The 27931-nt window shown below is 32.8% G+C and overlaps 1 protein-coding gene across 5 annotated transcripts in view; it reads right to left on the bottom strand.

The window, feature by feature from the left end:
- LOC124369023 (inositol-pentakisphosphate 2-kinase) overlaps nucleotides 1-27931 on the bottom strand; it is a 171027-nt gene that overhangs the window by 7946 nt on the left and 135150 nt on the right. For all 5 annotated transcript variants that reach the window (XM_046826687.1, XM_046826689.1, XM_046826688.1 and 2 more), the window contains 7 exons: nucleotides 24146-24287; nucleotides 20374-20586; nucleotides 19677-20165; nucleotides 13843-13901; nucleotides 9096-9168; nucleotides 2625-2725; nucleotides 298-561 (listed from right to left, as the gene is read on the bottom strand). In XM_046826687.1, coding sequence (XP_046682643.1) covers nucleotides 298-561; nucleotides 2625-2725; nucleotides 9096-9168; nucleotides 13843-13901; nucleotides 19677-20165; nucleotides 20374-20586; nucleotides 24146-24250 — 1304 coding nt within the window. In that variant the 5' untranslated portion in view covers nucleotides 24251-24287. The remainder of the gene's footprint in view (nucleotides 1-297; nucleotides 562-2624; nucleotides 2726-9095; nucleotides 9169-13842; nucleotides 13902-19676; nucleotides 20166-20373; nucleotides 20587-24145; nucleotides 24288-27931) is intronic.

Genomic DNA, 27931 nt, shown 5'->3' with positions numbered 1-27931 from the left:
AGATCTTTTACACTAAATGTTTATAAAATGCACATTTATACACCAAGTCTTTCCTACTACAGGTGCTACTATTTTTCAAAATAATAAAACCATTACCAAATTTACTTAAACAAGGTATAAGTTAATTTATTTAAAAAAACATGTATATGTGTAGTAATACATTGCCGTTCAACAGTAGAAAAAGTTTTTCATTAGTTATACAATAAAATTTGAATCCTGTTGTAGCTCAACATATTTCCTATACACAAACATTAATACCACTTAACTATCAAAATAGTGCAGTGTAACAAAACTTACAGCATGTGGTTAATAGTGTTTGTGTCATATTGTTGCAATTTCTGAATCCAAAGAATGCGATCAAGAATGCAGTTGGCGGGCAAAGGCTTGTATGTGAGATCACAAGGCTGGAGTTTATCCACGGAAATATCCTGAGGTGACGATTTTGTCAGGCGAGAGCAGATTAGAGGAACAAACTGATCATCCAGAGGGCGGTGGTCCACCGGTCCCAGTAAGTCAGTCGTCAAGGCATGGTGTACCAATGAGCTAAAACTATCGATTAGACTGAAAAAATACAAACTTTTAAGTATATTGAAATAATTTCTCAATGATGAATAAATTGAGAGTCTACATACAGAGAAGACATTTTAAATAGTGAAATAAGGTCAGGAATATCACAGGAAAATGTTGATGAAAACACTTGAATATAAAAAAAGTATAAAAATAACCAGTCCAAGAAGCTGGATCTGTCTCAGAAGTACAATCAAGGCCAAATATCATTGTCTTCTTATTGTGTAAAATTCATACCTTTCCATGTATCGTTACTCTTCAAATACACCTTCCATAACACATATTTCATCAATGAGTCTCTGTATTATAAAACATCACTTTGATTATGTAAGCTGTGACTATTTTGTGGTTTGTTCATTAAAATATTCCAGATCTTATTCACCTTACATTATGATCTTTTCTTCTTAAGTTTTCATGGCCATTATCATAACTAATATCTAATTTTCCAGTTAATATCACATCAAAACATGGCATACACAACTAAATTCTTGGAATATTTTGGGCTTGCTGTAAAAAGCCATCTTCAAATATTAAACCAAACCAAAACTGTCAATAATAGCATCCGCCTGTAAAGTTGAGTTGAAAGGGAGGAGTTTTATTGTGATTGACCAATGACTGTTGTTGGCCATTGTAGCGTTTTTTAAAGCTCCATTGGTTGATTTTTTTTATTAAAACTTAAACTAAATGAAAATTTTGGGAAAGAAATATTGGGATTTAATTTTAAGTAGATTGTGAGAAGTTAGGATAAAAACGAATATGTAATTCTTTGGTAAGTTAGTTCTGGTAATTTTAAATTATTAGGAAGACTGTTCACTGCCTTGAATTGATCAGAACTTGTCTTGTTCTGCAATTACGTTAGATCTGAGAAGGCTATTGTTTTTGAGTTGGATATGGCTGGGCCAATGAGTGAACGCCGCGGATGTCCATCAGAATTGGGGGGAGGGGAACTATAAAACCGCCAGCTCATAATTTTCGCCCTTCTTTTGGTTATTATCGTGAATTAAGTTGATTACAGTGCGCCGTGTTTCTAAGTTTTTTACCGCGAGGGATTTTGAGGAAAAATTAAATTTATAGAAACTACAGAACAATCTGCATTACTGATTCTCGATGAACAATAGAGCACAATAGAATCATACAAGTTACATTTGGTTCAAACTTGCAAGAAAAGTGAATTAAAATTGAACTTTGTTAATAACTTTAATTCAGATTTGGAAATTTAGTAATTTATTAATCTTTAATTGGAACTGTTTTATTGTGAATTATTAATTGGAAATTAATTGAACATTAATTATTGTTTGAGAGAGTTGTATCTGATTTGCAAAGACTTGAAAGTTAAGGTACAACTAGTGGAAAGAGAAGTTTGAATTTTTATTTTGAATTTAGAGTGAACTAAGAAGTGAACATTTTTATTTTAGTTATTTCCAAGTGGTATTTGATTTTTATTTGAAAACTTTATTATTTTATTTCAGAAGAGAGCTCTGATTTTTAGTTTGATATATTTGATTAATATTTGTATTTCTTGCCAAAGGATCTTTTAAAATTATTAAACGGTTTGTCAATTCTTTGTGGAAAATAGAGTGATGAAAATTCTGAAACATTGAACTTATTAATTTGCCAGTTTAAAATAAATCCATTATTTTAATTTAGAACTGTGATTTTTATTTAAGAGAAACCAGATAATATTTAATAGTTTAAATCTAGTAATAAATTTCACTGAATATTCACTCGGAGCTTACTAATCAAAAAATATTTTATATCGTCTTGGATGTCTGAATATTAATATCTACAATCCAAGTCGTTATAGTCATATTGGTTGTTGTTTGGTTAAATGACATTTTAACCTGTTGGGACAACTACAGCCAATCCCATTAAATGAATATATATTATTGGCAGTTTCAAATTAACAACAGTTGACTGAAGGTAAGTTAACACCTTCACAGCAAGGCCAAGGTATTTCAAGAATTTAATCTTGTAAGCAATGTTTCAGTACTATGTAAACCATGACACTTAGCTGCTAGTTATACATTAGTATTTTTCAAATATGGAATTAAATTGACCTAGAGGACTCTTCTGAAGCAGAAGAGGAAGGCTGTAGCCACTGCCGAAGGATGTGGCCTAGGGTCTGACTGCTCTCTTCGCTGTATACCAAGTGGCCATTCTGTAAAATTAAAATACATATTTGATTTAAAATAAGATTTCCAATCAGTCTAAAAGTTATCTCCAAAAATGTATCACAGATAAGACGTTTACTGGAAAACAATAGCACTGATAGCAACAATATTACACCAGGATTCCAAATGCAATACTAATACTTCAAACTGGAGACTCTGGTATTCGTACTGACTTACAATTTTTTATAAAACACTTACAAGAAAATGGGCCTAATTATAGTTTTGAAGGCTTTGAGCGCATCAATTAAAACATTATTCAGAATTTTAGAATAATAGATGTTATACAAATCCTATATCCTACCACATTTGAATTTGTTCTTATGTTTCACCTGAATGATACTTTTCTCATTGTAAAACACATGTTTTAAATATGATTATGACTAATCACACATATGCTCATAAATAATGTATCAAAGAATGGTTTAATTTGCATGACTTGTAACTAGGAAATATTTATGTCACACTTTTATGTCCTCACTTTGTAACTCACTTCGAAATGTAACAAAAATATCTATAAATATACTAGCCCTATTGTGAAGTATAAACCAAAACCTCTCACTACTACAACTTTAAAGTTGTATATAAAATTAAATAAAAGCACCCGTGTGCTCTGACATCATGCTTGAGGAGTGCTTATTCAGCACATGGACATGGTCCAGGTGTTGTTGAAACTTAAAACAAAGAATCAATGTTTCATCCACATAATAAGACAAAGTTTTCAATGAACTTTCAACAACTTTCTATTCCGCTTCTGTAATTAGATCTATTTAAATTAATTTATGGATCAAAATTGGAAAATACTTATAGATCCCGCAGTTTCTAAAAAAAAGAGAAATTTCAATCATTTTGAGGATAGTAGTATACTATAGAGGTGTGCCAGGCCGTTCCGGAACTGGAACCGTTCTGACCAGAACATTTCAGACTCGGAACTAGTTCCAGGAGATAATTCCAGTTCTGTTCTGACAGTGCTTGTCTACTTATTTTAGTTTCTGGCTGATTTCGTTCCAGTACAATATAATACTACATTCTGATATTTGAATTTTAAACACAAAGTATCTCTACACAAGTGGTTTCCGTCCATCATAGATACACAGATCTTAAAAAATTATGTAGATGCTTATACTCGTAAATATCAATTTAAATTCCCTCATAAGAACTACTGTCAGTATATAGGTGATCAAAGAAAAGAAAAAAATTTAATTAAAAACAATTTTTCTATAGTAATAACACAACAAGAAACATTTCTCAAATAATTGAAATTCACGTATTTTAAAATACAATAAATGAAACTAAAATATAATGAAGTATTGAGACAGTTATTTTAAAACAGTAAAATAAATAGTAGTTAATAAAATTGTCATTATTTAAATACTAAAGCCTTTAGAAATCAGTGACTACTGTTGATCACAAATTAAAACTGTTAGTGTAATAAATATTTTTATTGGTATAAAGAGCCTTAAACTATAGTTAACTGAAATTAATTTATCAAGCTATGTACAACAGCAACCTCTTTTAGTTCAATACAACAAAAATGAGTTTGGTGACAAAATACAAAATTAATTTACAATAAAAGAAATACATAAAAGTGTGATTAAAACAGAGAGTACAAATAAGTAAACCAATTTATAATACCAAAATTTGGGTTTGTAAAATTGTAGTGAATTACAAAAACTGGCTATTAAAATTTAAATAAATGAGTTCCCTTACCTTAAAAGGTTTCAGTTTATTTCTCCTTTTTCTAATCACTAATCCTGCTTTAGAAAAAGATTTCTTCACATGACACACTTTTGCAATTAAAGTTACATTCTCTCTGGCCAGTTGAGTTAGATTTGGATGAAGAGAATCGTGCATTATTCATCAATAAAACGGGTCACCTTCACGGTGTAAATGTGTTTCTGCCAAATACCTATCGACCTCAATAATGGCTCTGGCAGTTAGATATCCCGATGATTGACTACTGACATTTTTTATCACTGAATCGCAGCACTCAACCACTGAAACATTCAATGTCGCTTTCTGTCGATGTGTTAGAAACATTTGTTTTGTTTTGTTGATCGTCTTGAAAAGTACAATTCTGTTCATTGATTTTTCTGTTAATAATAGCATTATATGTTTTTTACAAAGTAAATATGTTTATCTTCTGTAAATGCATAGAGTTTGTAACAGGAATCCAGAAATGTACAAGTTTCAAACAACTTGTTCTTTTCAAAATATTGTCAAAACGTGACATTAAGCCAAGCAACAGATCTCTCGGTACTTTTTTTGCTGTCACATTATTATACTGAGACAAGTTTGAAACACACATTTTAAAATCCTATTGCTAGAATAACTTTATGACTGCATGTTACATAGTTTTCTCCACTCATTTTAGTAGCTACTTGTTCACATAGTTTTAGAACTTTACACAAGTCTCCGCACAACTTCCATTCATCAACAGACAATACCAGCAAGTCCTTATCAGTCAACGCTATTGAACTTCAGATTGTTTCTTGGAACTCTACAAATCAGGTCATCATATAGAAAGTGGAATTCTACCATGTACAAACATCTTGCAATAGTTTCATAGGATTCTTAAAGCGTTCTAGTATTTTAACAGCTTTTATATTGCTGATATACTTTTTTAAATTGGACACAATTCTTTTGCATTTTTATATTGATTCCAACACAATAACCAAGGTATCCTCAAACTATTAACGATGGTAAGTCGTAGGATGGATTGATGGCTCTGACAAAGTTTTAAATTCTCTATCTTCAAATATAAAAAAAGGTTGGAAGTCCAAATAATATAAACCAAAAAAGCAATGTTCTTCTTTCTGTTCAAGTTCAACTTTTTTGGCACAAAGTTGGTAACAGAGGACTGTCTTTTGTTGATTCATGGGGTCTGATTGCTACCGGCTGAGTTGGTGCCCTAGCCGAGCTATCTGTGCTAACAGTGTCTCCTGTCTCAGCTTTACACACCACTCTTGAGCTATGTCCTGATGATGAAGAAGCGTGTTTTTGGTCACTGAGATTATTCTTTGGAATATCTGCATTTAGATTTACAGTTACATGGCGTCTTTCGATGTGCCTTTTTAGATTGGCCATAGTAGTTTTAAATTATAGCACCACCATGCACAAGTCACAACGTCAGACTTTATCATTTTCATTCGTTACTGTAAAATACAACCACACTGGACTGGTTCTTTTCCTTCTATATTTGGAAAGCATTTTCCGATTAGTTTCATTGCAATTTAAACCTTTTAAAATTATGTGTAATTAAAAACTGCTGAATGAATAGTTATTAGTTTTGTTTGAATATTATTCTAATATGTATAAGTGTTTTTTGGAGTAATAATTTTCCTCAAAACAAAACAAAATCAAACTTAAGAAAGATTTTTTAAATATGTAAATAAATTAATTGTAAATATTACGTGGTTTAACTGGAAACACCATATACCAAGCCCATATGGCTACGTAAAATGAGCGTAAGATTTAATTTGGTATAGTTCATTCGTTAAGTCCACATACACTAAAATTTAATGTAAATTATTAGTTATAAACATATAAATTAATAATAATTTGAATATATCAATACAAAATAATTAAGTACCGTAATTACAACAAATATTTGTTGAGTAAACATAAACTAATTCAGTAGTTTGAAATTGCACTTAATTTTAATTGCAACAACCTCAAATCATATCACAAAATGCTATTTAATATTTAGTACCATCAACGAAACGTCACTGACCAAGCTGTTCAATCAAGAGACTATGCAGACTGATACAAGAAATGACACAAAAAGTACAATAGTTTCCCTCCAAACAGTCTGATTCAGTGACAGGTTGCAACATGAAAATATTGTAGTTGTCTGGAATCTAGAGCAGAATTAGAACATTTTGCAGCCTAGTTGTTCTGCTTAACAGAGCCAGAACACCCGGAACCATCTGGCACATCTAGTAAACAATTCCGACGGAACATGGAGTTCTGAGCTTAACAGAGCCAGAATGCCCAGAATTTCTAGGCTTGTAACCTGTTCTAACGGAACATGGAGTTCCGAAGGAATGAATTCCGATGGAACTGTTCCAGTTCTTTTGGTACATGTCTAGTGTACTGTAAACAGCAATGGCAGTTTATAGTATTACCTAACTTTTACTGTACCGTTTTGTGCAATCTGGATATTGTTTAAAGATTGCTGTAAAATGTAATGTAATAAACAAAATTGTAAATATAGATGCATGTAAGGTGCCCTTTATTGGGATCTCTGGACATTGTAGCACAGATATTTAGAGTAGCTGAAGGAATAAAATCAGAGTAACCAGGCACTGACATGATCCAACAAGCCATTTATTCCGTCAGTAAAATTTGAGGAAACAAGAGAGTTCAGCAGGTCCATGACCACTGCAAATAGAATCACAAAGCAATCCGTCAGACACAAAATGTAATTTTAAGGGTGAGAAAATCATGTAGGGAATAGCACGTTCGTTTTGCACTGACAAGGGATACGAGACTGATTAGGTATACAAAAATTGATTTAATTCCTAAACTGAAACAAAAAAATATAATACTACAGTGAACAGAAATCATAAAGCATGGTGGACATTCACTGATTTGTATCATGTTAATAGATATAATTTCCATGAACAAAAACCGTGGGTACAAAAGAAGACAGCGAGTGGGTGGTCCATGAACCAGGCAGATGTGTTTTTTAGGGATTAACCTAATCGTAAATATTGTAGATACTATAGCATGTATGTTTGTACATCTGTCATGTAAAAGCTATTATATACAATTTAGTTGAAACTCTGCATGACCACCAAAATATACATATAAAATATTCATGCTTCTGTTTCAATATGAACATAGGACTCCATCATAATACACTGAAAGCGAACTCATTAAAAATGCTACGGACTCCGAGTTTATGATTCTTTCCCACTAGACTAAAATCGTTCAAATGCTATTGAAACCTTTGGAGCTAATCAATCAAATATCTTTGTATGTTGCATTGAAATTTAAGTCATTTCATTGGTGTTGATGTAAACTAATTCACTGCGCTCATAAACTGTGTAATAAACTGCTCATATCTCCTTTAATAATGATTAAAATTCCAAATTCCAAATTAATTTTGTTATGTTTATTTTGTATATTCACATCCTTAATTCAATTTGATTTTCTCCTTATTTTTAGTGATTTGAGTGTAAAAATCTGAAATTCTGCTATTTTTAAATGTCTAAATAATATCTTTTTTTACAAACCATTAGTGCTTACAGTAAATTTTAATTAGTTTTGTGGTCATTTGTAAACTGGATAAGGAAACATATTTTTATTGATAACGATTACTAAACAATGGCTATAAGCTAAAACTTAGCCGTTTTATTAAACTAGATTTTTTCCAAACTAAACTGGATATTACATAGTAAACCCAAAGGTGTCTAATAATAAATAATAATACTAATTCATAATTATAATTTGTTACAATAAAGAGGGTGTTGGTTTCCCAAAGCTGTTTACTGTAAGCCTGCACGTGTTTTCTCCCTAATGACTAAAATTGTGTTTCAACTGATAATTTGAAATTATGCTGTAGTTTTTATTGTATTGGATTCAAATCTTACATAGACATGAAAAATGTTTTTAAATATTATAAAGCATCAACCATTAAAACTATTATTGCCTCAATATTTTTATTAAAATTATCTCACTATTGTTTTGTTAATAACAAACTAGAGAACAGTAAGAGGGCAGTAGCCCGCTTGTGTTACAGAGTAACTTCGACCCCCTATTCAAAGTGGGTGCCTATTCAGGACAAGAATACAGCCACTGTGCTAATTTAGCACCCGTGACATCACGAGCGAAGGGGTGCTATGTCCACCGGGTGTTAATTCAGGTGCACCAAATTCACTATCAGAAGCAAGAAGCTTAAAACTTTTATATACAGTGTATTCAAGTATAATGCAATTAAAACATAACCCACGAACATTCTGAATGAATAAAAGACTTTTAAAAATATCACCGACACTTTATTGAAATTTAATCAAAATAAATTGTAATTTTCTTACGTCCTAATTATACTACGCAGATAACAATAAAATGAACATCAAAATGAATACCACTTAACAACGGTTTATCAGGACCATGTAGGCTCACGTTTTTTAGTATCAAATATGTTGTGTGTGTTCAGTTTCAGCATCTAATGAATTCAAAGTGTATAAAAAATTAATACACATTAGTTGTAGTAAAACAGTTTCTTGACTGGAGATGATTTCAATCAACTGATACAGTATCAAGCAAACTTGTATACACAGTAATAACCAAACTTGTAGGATCTTTAAGATACATAGATTATTTCATGATTTTGTAATTTTTATATTAACTTACCTTAAAAATTTTTAGGTTGTTTTGAGGAGTTCGTAATAAAGCCCTTATTGCTTGTTTCATACGTTTCTCATCACTGAAAAAATAATAGTATGATTAAAAAAACACACTCCAATTTAAAGTATTCAACAACAAGACATGAAATAATTAACAATACCTACAGTTTTCTTCTTTAAATCAGAACCACATCTTAACCATCTCCTGATTGTAAGTTATAATCATTGTCATGTATTTTGAAAATTTCCTTGAATTCAGCTTATTTTCAAGTCTGCTCTTAGAGAAATTGTTCAATATTTTTTTTAAATTTAATTTACATTAGATATAAGCTTACTTACAGAAATTATTTTGAAAGATGTTAATGATAAACTGCAGCACCATGCATAGAGATTAGCTTGATATCTTCTAGGGTTGACGGTACTAACGAGCCCAGAAGGGATGAAAGACAGGAAGGGGAGATACTTGGAACTTAATCAGTAGTGATCTGTAAGAGGAAGGGTTACGTATTGCTCTCTTTCGTGGAAAATCACTTGTGGTGAGTGAGTTCTCAATTACCTTTAGAGATTTTACCATCAATACATTGTTGAAATGATAACACATCTTTGAATGATAAAATATGTTATCTCTGAAATTATCTATAGTGTAAAAGGTATTTTACCAAATTCATGTTTGCAAAACAAACACTTGAAGACTTGAATAACAAATACGTTACACATTAAATACTTAGGTTTGGTATTATTAGGAATGTATTAATTTTCCATATTCCCTCAAATCAGTGTCTATACATAGAATTAACTGAATAAATATATTACTCTTTCTTATTAAAACACAAAAACTTTAAGAAGTCGCAGTGCAAGTTTCAATTGCATAAAATTATTTTGAAATAAAATCTGGTATTTAAAAGTTTGGCAGTCTAGAATCAGTTAATATTATAAAGAATGCCCAGTGAACAGTGGCGTAATACATACCCCCGCAACCCCCCGCAATGCGGGGGGCGCGGCGTGTCAAGGGGCGCCACAACGAAGGAATGAAAAAAATAAAAAAAAATTATACCGATTTTACCAAAATTTCTTAAGGTTGAATATCACTATTTTTCATTGTAATTCCTTATAATTTTTTTTGTATAAATGAGCTAGCGAGGAATATCGTAGGCCTATTATCATTTCTTGTTTTAGTTAAACGCCTTCAAAACTAAAGCAGGCAAACTATTTGCTGAACCGCCACGGAAGTGTATTTTAAGGCGCTTTAGGACCGTGTGTGAGCGTGGGGGTGTGCGTGCGTGTACTGCCTTGTTTCATGTTGCGACTTGAATACTCCCCTCCCTCCCTCCACACTACCAAGTACCAATTATTGTTAGGTAGTTCCTTCACAGTATACTGTGGTTCCTTGTCACTCAGTCATATATTCATTACTCGTTACGTTTACTGCATTTTCGAAAGTTGTGATTTATTCAGTAGCCTACAACTGTGGTGGCGGTGAAAAAGTGTTTGCAAACTACACCTCTTACAGGAAACTTATATTATGGGACGATGTACTAGAAAACTAAATCAATAATTAAACAAAAATGTCTAAAAAACCTAGTGGTGCAGAATACCGAAAGCGGAAGAAGGAGGAGGAAGAAAAAGCAAAAAAACACCAAAAAAATTGATCTATTTTTTAAATCTGACATATCTCTTAGTAAAAACAATGACAGTGTAAGGAAACAAATAACTTCCGGTTTAATTTGTGAGTGTAGTGAAATAAGTTCTGACCTAACCTACCATCGAGACAGAAAATGGAACATCTACTCAGACCCCACCTGAATTCACAAATAACGAACCAGACGTGAGTCTAGACGTTAAGATAAATAATGATAGCTGTAGCTGTACCGTAGACATTGATAAAAACTGTGTTTTGCATATTGATACTAATGAAATCAGTCAACAACGTGGTGTTTTTAAAACTGACATTGGGCTCTACACTAATGACGGAGTATCCCTCTTAAAGAAGAAGATAAAACTTTCATTTTGAATTCTGAACCATGTAGGCCCACAGGGCCTTTTCCTAAAGACTCGACAAACAATAGATCTTTTAGCAGTGATTTTTTTATTACAAAATTGCAAAACGGGCCAAAAACTAGAACGGTTTTGGCTTTGTTATTCACCTTTATTAAATGGCGTATACTGTGAACCTTGTTGGTTGTTCGCTGACAGAACTGACCCTAAATTTAAAGATGCTTGGTGTAAAAGGTCTAATAAATGATTGGCAAGGTTTAAGCAAAAAAATTAAAGAACATGAAACATCTCGTATACACTTAAATTCATGTTTAGCATATAGTACCGTAAAAAATAGCCAAGATGCAAAATCACTTATTCAAAAGTATGAACCTGAGTATTGTGAGATTCTCAAAAGACTTTTAGATGTAGTAATAACTATGGCTACTTGTAACTTAGCGTTCAGAGGGCATCGGAATGAAAATATTGAAACAGTGGACACTACTTCTGGAAACTTTTTGAATATTATAGATTTGTTGTCACGATACGATCCTCTTCTAAAAAGTCACTTAGAAAACGATCAAAGCAAAGTTAAGTATTTGTCTCCCAAAATCCAAAATGAAATGATCATGTTTGCGTCACAGCATGTTCTGGATGAAGTTGTAAGTGAAATCCAAGCAGCTCCTTTCTTCTCTCTGGTATTAGACACCACTCAAGACGTCTCAAAAACTGATCAACTATCGATAGTAATACGACATGTGGCAGTCCAAAACTACGAAAAACTTGAAATTAAAGAATCATTCTTAGGGTTCATAGCTCTTACAGGCCAAAATTCGGAAAAAAATTACTAACGAGGTTTGTAATTTTTTGGAAGAAGAAAACAACATTAAATTGAAAAGTGTAGAGGCCAGGGTTATGACGGGGCAGCCGTAATGAGTGGAAACTATTCTGGAATCCAATCTAGAATAAAGCAAAAGTCGCCAAATGCAGAGTACGTGCATTGTGCCTCGCATAATTTAATTTGGTACTCAATGACTCAGTTTACTGACATAACAGAAATGATTTTATTTTACGATTTGGTCAATCAAATTTACGTGTTTTTCGGCGAAAGCCTGCCAAGATGGCAAGCTTTGAGAGAGAAATCTATGGAGCAAAGGGGTCTATTCTTAGCAAGACACTCAAAAGATTGTGTCCGACCCGTTGGTCATCTAGGTACGATTGTTTACTGGCCATAAAGTGTAACTTTGTTTCTGTCTTAAGCTGTTTTGACGAATATTATTCTGACTTCTAAAAAGAATAAAGAGGTTTTAGAGGCAACTGGACTCAAAAAACAAATGACGTGTTTTCAATTTGTATTGATGCTTACTTTCCAAAGTAAGGTTTTAGAGAGAATTAATATTACATCTAAAACACTAACAAAAAGAGGATGTATCAATGACGAAGCTACAGCCCTTCTTGGAAAGAGTATGACTGAACTAAAGAGAGCAAGAAATGAGTTTGAAGGTGTTGTTAAAGAAGCTGAAACGCTAGCCAGGGGATGGAATATTGAGTCTTCTCTGCCGACTAAACGATGTAAAAAAAGTAAAAAAACTTTTTTGACGAACTGACCAACGATGTTGAATTTTCTAATCCATTGCAAGAATTCAAAGTAAAAGTATTTTACAGGAGCTTGGATATAGTTATTGCTCAAATCTCCAGACGTTTTGAGAGCATGGTCAGGATTAACGATCAGTTCATCTTTTTAAAACTCCAAAGTACCTCACAGAGAAAAGTGATGATGAAACTAATTTTTTCAGCCAGGAAGTTTTGTGAGAAGTATGAGGAAGATGTTTCACACGGGTTGGAGACACAAATAGTGTGTTTCAGAAACATTGTTTCGGATGAAATAAAAACAAGAGGATTGAAAAAAGTTAAGGATTTAGCCTCATATTTAATGATAGAAAACGTGACTTTGTCAAGCAGCCTTCCTGATGTCTGCACAGCGATGATGATGTTCTTGACTCTCCCAGTTACGTCAGCGTCAGCGGAAAGGTTCGTAATCACCAAAATATCATAAAAACCCGTACTAACTAAAATTAATTTTTGTGTTAAGAAGAGTTATTATACCCTTTAATTATATACTTGTATTATAACCTGAAAATGGCATATATGTTAACAACATAGTTTTTTAATCTTATATAAATTTTCAGGTCATTTTCTAAACTCAAGCTCATAAAGAATTATTTGAGAAACACTATGACCAATACCAGGCTGAGCGCTTTGGGAGTCTTGAGCATAGAACATGAACGGGCTCGTAGGATCAACTTGAAGATGTTAGCTGAAAAATATTTCAGTTTTAAGAGAGGAGAGGGTTTAAATAAATGGAAATAATTAACATGTCTACAATTTTTTCTATTTTTATTTTAATGTTTGAGATAGTTTCATTAATAAATAATTATGATGAATAATTCATTTAAAGTTTTCTTTTCCTTTTTGATCTTTTTACAAAATGTATAAAAATAAACATTGCACAGCACGGGAACTATCAACTATTTACACAAATTAAAGCCACTCTTAAAAAGTAAAGGTTTGTTTTTCTATTACAATTTACCGTAAAGTAGAGTGAACATCATGAGAATAAAGGTAGACCAGGGGAAGTAGGCTATAATTAAAAACGATGCGTGTAGGTCAGTAGGAGGAAGGGGGGGGGGGGGTGTTAGGAGCCGACAGGAGGGGGCGCATTTCAGTACGCTGCGGGGGGGCGCGACTCTGTCTAGTTACGCCACTGCCAGTGAACTTACCCTGAGAAAAGATCTAGAGGGCAGTACTGACTGATTCTACTGATAGCACCATTTGACAGCTGAAAACAGAAATTTCTGAGTAAATTGATAAAAAATAGATGCCATCAATACAGCACATGTTGGTATACTTAGACGAGTATAACATGACACTGTATGAGCCTACTACCAAAACAAATCCATCAAGTTTATTTTTCTTAATCAATGCAAGTCCCACTAAACATTTATATCTCAGATGTCTATATGAATAAAATGTTTAAATTACAAATACATAAAAACTTATAAGAACATTCCTTAGAACTAATAGTATGCTGTGTTCACATGTTAGAAAAAATGTACAAAACATATCAAATACTTTCTCTAATAAACCCTTTTGATCTGATCTTTAGAACCTTCACAGGCATCAGCCTTTTATTCTGGAAGCCTGTAAAACAAATCAACTTACAATACTTTCCAGTAACTGCCAGACAATGCCTGTGGGTGTGGAAATTGCCTTTTTACCTAGAGAGAAATCTTACCTAGAGAGTGTTACCGATCATTCTGAGGCTACGAACTTACTATTTCAAGATGAAGAGAGAAGACAGGTGAGAAGACTGAGTGATCAGAAAATACCTCTATACAAAGTTAATGGGTATGGTTTTTGTTTGTTAAAAAAAAATGGATCAATGAATTTGTATCAAATTTTGTGTGAAAAATTAAGTAAAGTATAACAAAGTTTGAGAAATGTTAACAAAGGCCTATGTTGAGTCTACTTTCAGTAAAACAAGGGTTTACAAGTGGTACATATGTTTCAAAAATGGCCGTGAAGACAATGTAGATGACGAACGCTCTGGACGTCTCAGGACATCAACAACCAGTGAAAACGTGAAAAAGTGGAAGAAATGGTTATGAATGATCACCGTATTATAATCAGAGAAGTTGCTGGTGATGTTGGCTCATGCACGAAATTTTTCGAATGTTTTTTGTTTGAAAGATATGGCAGCAAATTTGTTCCTAAATTGTTTAATTTTGAACAAAAACAAAGGTGGATGGAAGTTGCTCAGGAGTCTCTAAATAAAATCAACGACGATGCAGATTTACTTAATGTTATAACAGGCAACAAAACATGGGTTTACAGATATGATGCTTAAACTAAGGCTCAATCATACCCAGCAGGGATCACTTCTGGCTGGTTAATACCTTCCAGTTAAACCTACCACTGGGCACAGCAAAAACCGATGAGTCACTTAAATCTTGGCAATTTATGGATGTCCAGGAGAAGGACATCAATAATCATAAATGTTGAGATTCTGGGGTACTACGGGAGATGACTGTTGGAGTTGGTGGGGTTTGTTCCCTAACCTCAGAGGTTCTTGATTGCCACAACAAGGGTGTGCCACACCCTGCCTACTTTTAATGGAGAGGCTGGTCTGGTTCAGAGTTGGCCCGCCCTTCTTCTGGGGGGACATGATTTTGAGATTAGTGCCCTAATTCTTCCTCATGGATCTCGATAGGAGGCGGCCCTACCCCCTAACCTTACCCATCCTGAATATCCTTTACCTATCCTGAATATCCTGTCACTCCAGAAGCAGCGCTGAGGTTCTTACAGGACTAAGTGCAATTTATAAGCTTCTTCTCCTACGAGAACAAAAATTTTTAAAAAGGCTCAATCATTCCAGTGCAGGCATTCTGGATCACCAAGTCCGAAAAAGGCTAGACAAATGCAATCAAGCCAAAAGAGCTAAAGGCTATCCCAAAGATCGAGTTTGAGAAGTGTTACGAGGATTGGAAGAAGCGCAAGCACAAGTGAATAATATCTAATGGGGAGTATTTTGAAGGTGACAACATTAATGTAGATGTATAAATCAATATTTAAAAAAATGAATTGTTACTTTTTGAACATACCTCATACATTATACATTTTATTCAAAATATCAGGTACTACTAAAAGATGTTCTGAGGATAAAATTAACGTAGTCAAGCCTGCTACTCATCTGGAATATATGACATACCACACCACATGGATTATTTTCCACAATCAGTCCTAAAGATACACTAAAGAGCTTTTTAGGTTTTAAAACTCTTTCTAGATACCTTATGAAGACATTGTCTTTCATTAATAATTGCATGAAGGCAGTTTTGTTCAGGATTAATATTCTGAAAGAAACTGGATACATTATGATTAAGATAATGGATTTTAATTTTTATATTGTTTTCCTAAGTCCCAAACAGTAACATTGTATAATCTGCCAAAGAATGTGTCTCTACGTTCTTTTCACATGTGTAATGGCAAAACCGTATATTTCAGCCTTTGGTATTGAATACAATCTCCAAACTTTGAGAAAAATTCTAGCTTTATTCTTGTTAAAAACATATTTAGAGAAACATCATCATTTAGACGTTCTTCTCCAAGAAAACCTTTAAAACGGGATCTCTGTAGTCACAAGTCAGTATCACAAAGTAGTCATTGTTACCTGCTACCTCTTTTAGATCTCTGCTCAATTTATAATACCTTTTACAACATTTTTCTCAAAATCTATAAAACAAGGATGATTTAGAAAATTAATTCTGGACTTAATAAAGAAGAAAATGAATACCCTATATACGTATATTTGTATCCTTTTATTCCTGAAGGAAATTTCATTCCTCCTCTAAACATTCAATCTGCAAATTTCAAAATCTTATTTTTGGAAAAAGTCTTTTGTGGCACAGGTATTGGCTGATAAGAAACTTTTACAATTATTAATAGGATGTTGTGAGAATTACAGAACACACTTTCAAATTTAAGTATTGTAACAACTTTATAAGTAGAGTAGAGATTTACAATAATTCTACAGATCTGATTGATGTAAGCTTACAGAAGTCAAATGAAAGAAAAGTGTCATGCAGAATTTTAACTGAGTTTTTAATTGGATAAAAATTAATCTTCTCATCTCTGTATGATTAAATAGGGATATTTTTATTCATCTTATTCTATTTTGGATAAGCTGTTATATTCCATCAATTGTTATTGGTTTGTGAAACTCTGTACAGACAAATCAAAAGAAACTTTATATCACTAATAGAATCAGTGCTATTTTCATACTTAATATTTATAACAGAACAAACAAAACATGTTACATCATAGAATATTTGAACAAGATCATGTTCTAGCTAAAACAACATATTCAAGAACACTATGAATGGATTAACTCCATTACTCAAATCTAAATGTTTACAAAAATAGGAGATATGTAATATTTAGAACTATTGGAAGTTTATTCTTGTATAGCCTTTGACTCTGTAAAAACATATAACGTGTCTCCAGAACATTCAGAGATATTTCAAGCGTTCCATACATGTTCATAAGTCGTAAAGTGTTGCTATTCTTTGAACAGTTAAAGTTCAGGTTTAGTAAAAAATAATTTTTAGATTTATAACATTGGGGTTGTCAATGTAATGTTATTATTGGGAAATGACAATGAATGTATGTACACAGGATATCTCAATACATCGAGGCCAGACTGAAGATTCAACACAATTGGAAGTGTCAAGTGATGGCAATAGGTCAGAATAGGCTTCATAACAGACGTTTCCAATGGAACAAGATGCATACACGTGGTATGTTGAATTCTGTGTACAACAGTTTCCTGCATTTGTCTTCATTACAGTCACATTCCGATTCTTAAGAACCTATCTTAAGAGAGAGCTGTTGCTGATCATATGTACTTATCTATACTGGCTCAGGTAGCTGACAGTATATTCTCCCACCAGGTGCTTAACATACTTATTATATAAAATGGAGTTCAGGCCTTATTAAATTTGCCCTCATGGGATATACAACTAATTGCTAAACATATGGTACCGGATAACCAGCAAAAATTTCTTATGATTTCTAAATGGGTACCACAAAACCCATGTGTATAATACTTTAGAATGAATCAGTGCTCAAGAAAATTCCTAATATGAGACAAGGTTTTGCTAACTTCTAACATGACTTGAATCACTTCATTATTTCTGACTAATGAATAATTAAATAACTTTTCATTGTGCTTTAAGGAATTATATACAATCTAATCCCTCAACATCCTTTTTTCTCAACAGTGAACTTCACTTCACTAGCAATATTTCAAAATGGTGGCTACAGTATTTAAATATTTTCAGTATACTACATTATAAAAGCACATGGAAATATTTTAGAGGAACTATAATGGAGACCATACGTCTAAAGCAGAATGATAAAGCAATACAACTTTTAAAAATTTGCTTTCCATTTACTTATACACATGTAGCCTCTATGGTACATATGTTTATGGTCATGAGTCACAAGCTTAAATAATTTCTCATGCTAAAATGCTACTCACATAGAATGAATGACAACTTTCTGGAGCCAAAGACTGGGCATGAATAAATTAGCAATTAGCCCAAGCAGAGTGCTGAGATATTCCCTAGTCTTATAGTCACAAATATCATTTTAGTTTTCTGATGCACAGCCAAAGTTGTAAAACATTGGTAACACATGTTTTATGTTAGTCATTCTAATTTTGCTTTCTCCCTGTATAAAGTATGATATAAAGAGTCTTTTGTTTTCAGAGTTATATTTAAAAAATATATTATTTATCCACTAATTTTGTTCCCCTCTAACGATCAAAACACAGCATAAAAGTTTGGTAAAAGTCTATTACAATGTATTCTGATATATAAAGTGATTTCTTCTGAAAAATATTTAGTTCTGTGTATATGTTTGTATAAGTCATCATACGTACAAACACTAAAGAGATGGGCTAACTTACTCAAAAATGACATAAAACAAAGTCTGCTAGTGGAAAAATTACATAATTATTTTTGAATTTTCATTTTAGATGCTTTTGACCAAAACCCTAAATGTATTCATGGAATAAAGGATACTAAATACCATTCAATCAAAATATTTAATCCAAATTATTTAATTCCAAAATCAAAATAAAAAAACCAGGTTTTTATTTTACAAAGCACAATTGTTTTCAAACTCCGCTGTTGAAACAATTTTAACTAAGCTCTCATCCTCCCTTTGGTCAGTTTTCAGTATTATTGGTCAGTCAGTGCAGACCTATTATGACCTGTATTCTTATGTTCAATTTCAACAATTAGTATTTTGTTTACAGTAAATGCATGTTTTAGAGATAGTATGTGATAGAGTTAATGCACAACTTGTTTGTTATGATTCCTGACACGCATATAATAATACTCCATGGTATGATTGGTTTATTTTAACCTAGATTGTAGTTATGTGTTAGGTTAGTTATCCACTCGAGAAAGAGATCACATTGTTGATCTCAAAACAAAGTGTTACTGATTTTGAACAATGGCAAATCTTCAGAGAAATCCTGTTTCCTTCATAAACTTCCATCATTATTAGCATATAACATCATAAATCATGTCTAAAACAGTTTTCTGTTACAAACTGTAAATTATTGAATTTGACTTCTGAGTAAAAATTAAATATAAAACTAAAATGGAACCATTATAAACACTAAAGCTGTGGCTGGTAATATAGTCTTGTAATGATTTTTGACTTATTTTTAAAAAGGATAATTTATTAATAAAAGCTACCAGGAAAAATAAGCTACATACATATAACTTAATGTGCAGTATGAATTATATAATTATATAGGTACAACTAACATATACCACACATATATATGTTGTGTAGATTAATTTATTATTGGTGAAGTGTTAATTTAGACTTTCCAGAATTCTCTGTTAGTATTAAAAAATGTGAAACAATGTAAAATAATATGTATAGTATTGTAAGGGAGATAAATTCCAACCTATATTTCCAATATATAGATATTTTGCCACCATTTCTTAATAAAAACTAATTACGATAACTTACTTACTTTAAGGTACTGGTTGAGACAGAAAGTGCACTTGGGGTGATTTAGTTGGCTGTGTGGAATCCAACCCTGTTTGGGTTTTATTTCTACACAGAATGTAGGTTCAGTCACCGGAACAGAGGCAGCCTGGTGCCAATTCTTATACTTGTGGAGGCAATTCTTGGAGGCTTTCCGATTGACTGTAGGCAGCTGACACAAGTCACCATTTAAGACAGGGTCCGACAATATACAGCTCTTGTTGATGCACTTCTGGAGGAGGACATTGGCCACAGTGGTCGGCACACAGGAGATATCCTCCAGTGAGTGATCATGCGGGATGGAGTTACGCAGCCTGGCACACTTGCCACGTGATGAGCACACCACGGCTGGCGTGTTTGTGTGGGGAGGGGCCAGTCTTGGTGGGTTTGCCAGTTGTTCTGGCAACAAAGCGTAGTCAGGATAGATGGTGACATATCCAAAAGTGATTCCCTTATGGTGACGGAAATTTGGCCGCTGTAAAGATAGTTTTGTTAAAAAATTATACATAGTTAATTAAATGAATTAATCTAAATAAGTTAGTAATAAACTGTAATTTATGCTTGAAGACTCAAAATGGGAACAATTCTTAAAACATAACATGTTTATTTTATATACCATTTATTAACTGAAGTGTGTACTGATAAACCTAATAGGCAGAGCTCAAACTGTCACTGAAACATACTTGAGGGAGGAGCAGGCGGTCAAGTAGATGTATCTCCTTGTGCTGGACTCTAGCAACAATAGGAGGCTGAATGTATGCTTTGCCCAGTAGAGGAACCATAACCATGCGACAGAAGAAGGCCTCACGACACACTCGATTCATCTCCTCATACTCCACTTCCTTGGTGATTGTGGAGTCTCGCCTCATCTTGTGTAGACGCAGGATCACTCGTTCCTGGAATGATGAGTGAGTTGTACTCTGTTATACAATGCACCGTCTTGTTTCCTGATTCATAGTACTCAACTTAATGAATGGAGACGTGGAGTAATCTACTGTTTTCGATAGTAAAAGGACATTTCTTCACATGGTTTTCAGGAAACAAGCAATTCCATGCTCTTAGCATTGGTTAGTCCACTTCTATAACTGTGTAAGTTGGAGGATGGCATCTTGCTCTCTGAAACTATTTCACCCAACGTGTGTCTCTGAGAGATTGGCTATTAGGTAACAGAGAGCATTGAAGTTGAATAATCCTAACTTTTTATGCATTAAACCACGGAAATAATGAGAGATTTTAAACAAATAGATATTTCCTGAACTGTATCACAGACAACTCCTATATTGTAACAAAATGAGGTCTCATGTGAAGAGACAGAAACATCTCAAAAGCATGGTTTTCACAAATAAAACAAAAACAACACCACATGGGTGTATATTTTGCTAATTTACTGATAATAAAGCATTTTGCAATAAACAACTGATACCTCTAAACTGAGACATGTTTTGTGCTCCCGGCTTGTGCAAGCATATCTTTAAAGTGGCCGTGCTTGCTTATGCGATGACGGATTTTATTAGAAAAAGTACCGATGGAATTGTCACAAAAATTTCAAAATAGTTGGTATCTGGTAAAATTTGTATAACCTATTTAAAACAGCTGATGCCTATCAAAAGACAAAATCTTAGTTGCTCCTGGCTTGTGAAAAGCATACCTATAAAGTGATCATGCTCGCTCGCTTATGCGCTGACGAATTTCTTTGAACAAAAATGACTAAATAGTTGGTATCCTATGCATTTTTTATAACTATGCTGGTTTTTTTTGTTATTTGACATTTAAACAGATGCCATTTTGAAATGGGTAAAAGGATTTTGTTAATATTTTATTTTCAAAAATGTCTACTAAAGGATAATACAATTCTCAAGTTTCATAACTTTATTTTAACTGGTTCAAAAGATATAATGTTTTTATAAAAGAAACACATACAGACAGATAGACGGAAAACTAAAGGTTTTAGGACATACCTTTATATGAACTTTTCTGCTCATTTTTATGTATAGAACAACATCACAAAATATTGGAACACTTTTACTGAACACCATGTAGAAGTCTAGATCAGTGGTTCTCAACCTTTTCAACGCTGCGACCCCCTTTTTAAGTTGAGAATTTAGGCGACCCCCTTCTTGTAACATCGTAAAGTAAGCCTTTGTATGCAAAAAGACAGCCAGACTATGCCACAGGTGAAAGTCTTTTTAAAGTGTTCATTGAGGCAACTGAACCATTTGAAATTGATTGGAACAAATGTGTTTCAATTTGTAGTGATGGTGCAAGAGCCCTTTCGGGTAAAAACAGCGGATTGATTGCCAGGTTGAAAACGTTAATGCCAAATGCAAACTGGGTGCATTGTTTTTTACGTAGACAATCTTTGGCAGCTAAAGGAATGCCGGATGACTTGCGTCAAGTTTTGGCTGAGACTATCAAAGTTGTTAACTAAGTCAAGAGTCGACCATTGCGGAGTAAATTACTTGAAAACTTGTGTGAAGAGGTAGGAGCCCTGTACAAACATTTGCTATTCCACACCGAAGTGAGATGGCTGTCCCGGGGTAACGTGTTGAGTAGGCTGTTTTCATTGAGATCAGAAATGTTGCCTTTTTTAATGGACAGTAAACATGAACTTTCCCATTTTTTCAGCGATGAAAAATGGTTAATAAAGCTTGCTTACTTAGCTGATATTTTTTCTCATCTCAACATTTTGAACTCATCCCTACAAGGACCAGAAACAACTATTTTGTATGCTCAAGACCGAGTAAATGAATGTGTAAGAAAACTTACTCTTTGGAATATAAGAATAAAAGATGAAGACTTTGAAAATTTCCAACTTACACAAGAATTTAAGGAGTATGTCTCAAGTATTGGTGACACATCCATTGACACATCATCTCTCTCATGACTCATATCATCACACCTTGAAGCCTTGATAAAGCAGTTGAATGATTATATTCCTGTTAAAGATACAAGTGGATCTGTGTGGATAACAAAACCATTTTCCGAAAAAGCTGTTCAAAAAGCTGAATTGAATGCTGGCCTCCACGATGAACTGATAGATATATCAAGTGATCAGTCATTGAAACTACCTCTTGACGATGTTGCCCTGACAAGTTTTGGCTAAGTATAAAGAAGCAACACACAGAATTGACCAAAGTAGCATTGAAGATTTTGATACCTTTTTCTACTTCTTACAATATTGTGAAAAAGGATTTTCCACAATGGTGAATTTAAAAACCAAACCAATAAATCGTTTGGCACTAGAAAATGATATTATTTTGTGTTTGACAAAAATCAACCCAGACATTCTACAGTTAGTTAATTCAAAGCAAGCTCAAGTTTCTCATTAAGTCATTCTGATGGACTTAAAAAAAAAATATTTTTTGCAATGTATTTTGTGTAGTGTGCCTTTTTTAGAATAAACAAATTTTGTCTCACAACAATAAGGCCTACGTTACGATACAAGCGGCTCGTCAGGCACCATCATTTTTAGCAGCGATGTAGAGTCATTTAAAGCTCCATTTGTTCCTTTTTGTTAATTATAGTTGTATTTTAAAATAGTATTGATTAATTGTAAATTGATTAAATATACTTATTTTATTTAACAAGCGGACTCAACTCAGTTTCTAAATAAGTACATGGTCGCTTCATTTGATATTCGCCGCTCATATGGTATATATGGTCTGAGTTTTTTTAGTTTTTTTTCATTTATCACCTATCTCGCGACCCCCCCAGACCCGTCCCGCGACCCCCCTGGGGGTCGCGACCCACCGGTTGAGAACCCCTGGTCTAGATTATGTTGATCAAAAATAATACAACTGCTAGTATTGTAGTTGTTATAAATGCTGTTAATAGACTAACTTTGACATTCCTTAACATATTTTTCACATTCCAACACATACAGGCTAAAAACTGTTAAAATATTATGTTGAGGAAAAAGACACTTCACAGGATCTGTTTAGTTTAAAAATTAAGTTCAGTGCCTTTTCAAAATAAATATTATATCTAAACATTAAGTGGGTTCCAAAATAAATACTGAATGAACACTGATCCTGTTTAACAAAAAGTATTAACAAAATAAGGAGGAGAATGGATACATTACAATGTCAATGGTACTGATAAAATGTGCTGTAGTCACAGACAGGATTTGAACCTGCACTGTCCCTAATTCAGATCCAAAGTTCAACCTCTTAGACTGTGTGGCCATCAGCTCTCCCAGTTTGATAGGATTGAATCAAAAATGAACTTACTTACTCCCCCTCTTCTGCAAATCATTAGTCAGAAAAACCTTCAAAAGTTCAAAGTTTTAAACTTTAACAAACAATTTTTTGAATTTTATAATTTAAGAATAAAAAACAAACTGTTATAATCGTTATATAAATAACTAACCATTAGTAAATTACAATTACAATATTTTAGTTTGACTCTCTAAAACTCAAAGTCGTTAATAGTCATTTCAAGATGGATATGACTTACTTCCGGTAAAGCGAGGACCAAGTTGGCGTTCCCCTCCCCTCTGTACTTCCATTTTTTCTTCACAATGCTCAGGTGAGTGACATCTGGGACATTGGTGGGAAACATCCTATCACAGTCAGCTTAGTGGTGCTCTCGTGTTGGTCTGAAACAGAATAATCCTGTCAACCACTATGTATTCCAACTATTGGTGGGAAACATCATATCACAGTCAGGGTGCCAAAACACTGTTTTTTAAACTTAAATCTAAAATGGCTCAGGAAATTGGAATATCTTTTAGTGACTCTGATTTATTTCAGGAGTATCATTTAAATAGAATATGCCCATATATATATATATATATATATCAGTTAACCGCAGCTCCAAACATAATTTCCTGTTGAAAAACAGGGACACCACGTGTGTGTATTTATATATAAACACACACACACACAAATATATATATATATGGGGCTAATGCTGTATAGCCAAGGCCTGTGAAAATAATAACTGCTGTAATTTCTGATTGGTTCAGTCCAAACAAAGAATCATTAGAATAGAATTTATAAGTTTCTTTATTCAATAGAAAAATTACGTATCCATTTACATACAAACCTTTTATGTCAGCTATTACAGTCTACACCAAATGTGAAACTTGTTTATAATCTTGAAGCAATTTAAAAGAATTTTCTGTCTATTTTAAGATAGTGGCCATTCAAAATTTCATGAAAGAACGGTTAGAATCTTATCTACTAATAATCATAGAGCAAAACTGGAAAGGGTTTAGGATTGCAGATCATCTCATGTTCAAACTAATTGAAAGATGATTATTATCACATTTTTAGAGGATCAAGGTGAGGATACCAGGTATAACATACAATTTTAGTTTATAACCTGTACATTATCTATTACACATTACAGAAAATCTCTTACTAAGAGAGAAAAATGAAATTAAAATAACAACATAATGAAAATGATAGCATAAAGACAGCAAATGAAACGATTATTCATGTTTGTCTACCATCAAAATCTATCCATCTGAAGCTGAAATTATATTTTATACATTGAAATAATTGTAATTGAAATAATTATCAAAATGTATATTCTTACAGTTAAAATAGAGCATGTGCACAGAAACGTTACGACAGATTATTACGGTAATATGCTCATTAATTGAGATTAATATAAAACAACAATAACAAATCTTAGTACCAGCTGAACCAAGTTAAGCAATAATGGCAATTTTACCATGTGTAGGTGAGTCTGCAGAGCATGTGGAGTGGATGAAGTGTAGTGGAGGAACAGTGTGTACAAGTTGTCACTTATCTGCAGAAACTAATGTTTTGTTTGTTTATGCTATTCGGTTCTAAGATAACAAACATTTTGGAAGCTTGTTTAGTCTCAAATTTAGTTTTGGCTCTATTGGTAAGATGCTAGTTTGTCTTAAAGGATGTTTGCGATACTATAGAAACCAATCAGCAAAATAATCATCAATGCCATCTCAAAGTTATTCATAAATAAAGTTGTGATGGGTAAAAAGGCAGAATTGTGGTGACTGACACATTTTTTCATCTTTTTTGTTATGTTGGTAGAAATAATAATGGTCATGTTATCAGGATTTACAACAATATGTTTTGTTACGTGTATCAAGAAACATGAGCTAGATTTAAGAACAGGTAGTCCTAATTTTTAACCAACACAAACTGAGTAAGAGCTGCTTAACTGCTGTGCTCCCTTATTTTTTTTAGTAGTTTTGTAACTTGTCTTGTTTTGAAAGATATGATATGTACCTCAACACCTTTTAATTTTTCACATAGTATTGTTCGTTATTCAATCAAACCTTTTTTATCAAACAAATCCTTACATTTCATAATGAAAATCTGCACACATGTTATAAAAGCACCAAAGAAAGGGGTGTTTATTAGTTGCACCTTTAAATTGGCACATTTGAAAGGTTTGTTGATCAATCAGGAGGAAACATAGTTAAAGGCTTAACATCATTCTTATTTCACAAAACTTAAAATATTTTCTGTATAGCCAGCTCTTAAGAAGAACAAAGTCTGGTCTATTGAGTGTATTGAGTGTAGGATAAAAACGTTTCATCCTGTTACTACCGTGCTATCATACAAAACGATTATTACATTGTCACACAACTAAACCTAAATGAAATCATTCCACTCACTTATCCGTCCTGATTTATTTTCCTGCAAGGGTTTTTGGTTCATTGAGGAGGATTTGTAGAATAAGGCTTTGGAGAGAGAACAATCTTTACTTGAATATATTCAAATTGATCCTTGGGTTTTTGTATAAAATTCTAAGCTAATAAAGAATAAAAGTTATGGCATTTTATTATTATATATAGAAAACATCTTGCTAAACAAACAGCGGAAAATAGTGATCCAGTTTATTTGAAGTTCACAATACTCGTATACTGATCTACAGCGATTTAAAATAATAAGGTAGATCCAGGTCTCTTTCTACCATATTCAGTACTTTTTCATAATTTTAGAACAAGTCCTAGAAATGTTTTTTTTTATAAAATATATACTTTACAGAAAATAATTTTGCCTTATGTCTAATTTTAATCAAAATGACCAAATATACAGCTGTTAATTATTTGTGGAAACAAATTATAATTCTGATGAGTCATAGAACATGATTTAAGTGTTTTGTAACTTATGGAAGATATTCCATAATTATGCCCTACTTGCAAGACATATTTTAAGTCAACCTGTTATATTACAATTTGTTGCCAATTATATAGCCTGAGTGGTAACCCAATGGTAAAACTTACTTATATGATTGTTAATGGCAACTTATAACAGTTGCCATTTTGGCTCAACTGTGGCTTCGTTTGTTATTTTGCACGTGGTTAGCGGCTTAGATTTTGTGTTGATAATACAATTGGGATTGTCTAACGACTGTCATTCCGTGTTGTCTACACATTAAAGTACGCCGAGATAACAGGTTCCAGTATTATCTGTAGTAAAGCTGAATGAGTGAAGTGAAGCTTATCAGTCCTACCTAGATAGGGTTGTGTAGCTCAGTTGGCAATGATAGATTTGGCCGAACAGTATTTGTATTTATATTTCTAAATGGAAACATAATATGTAGTGGAATTCCCTCAATGCTCAGTAATCTGACCACACTTGAAATAAATTTCAAAGAAATCTACCTATCGCAATCATCCCATAATACAATTTTTATCAAAGTTTTATATCTTCATTGATCATGATGCCCATACCCCAAAAAATTGAATATATATATATATATATATATATATATATATATATATATATATATATATATATATGTATATTTACAGAAACAGGTTATTCTCTTCCAACAAATAAACCATAGTATATTGGTTCAAAACGTTTATAAATTTCCGTGTATCTAAGTACACTATATACGTATACATGTATGAGCTTTTACACAATGTAACATGGATTTGTGATAAGAATACTGGGATAATTTCTATTTGATTCAAACTAAACAATTGGGACAGGAATAGGTCTTACACATAACTTGTATAAGCTTGTTAGTCATCCTCAACCAATAAAAGTAAGATAGTGACCATTTGCATTCTTTTCTAGTTTTACGAGGGATATTAAAACCATGGAACCCATTAACTCCAAAGGCATCTATCAGAATTTCATAATTTCTTGCTAATTTTTATGAACTTCACAGGCTCACTCGGTATAATTCATCTTATTATTAATTTAAATATAAAATATTATAAATTAATTTTCTTAGTAAGAATCTGAGAATAAAGCCACATAAGTTTGATGTAAAAAGGTATATTCCTTA

This window comes from Homalodisca vitripennis, chromosome X (assembly GCF_021130785.1).
Source record: "Homalodisca vitripennis isolate AUS2020 chromosome X, UT_GWSS_2.1, whole genome shotgun sequence".
In the NCBI taxonomy this organism is placed as follows: Eukaryota; Metazoa; Arthropoda; class Insecta; order Hemiptera; family Cicadellidae; genus Homalodisca; species Homalodisca vitripennis.
The sequence above is the reverse complement of the archived record's forward strand: the minus strand, read 5'-3'. Positions and strand labels throughout refer to the sequence as shown.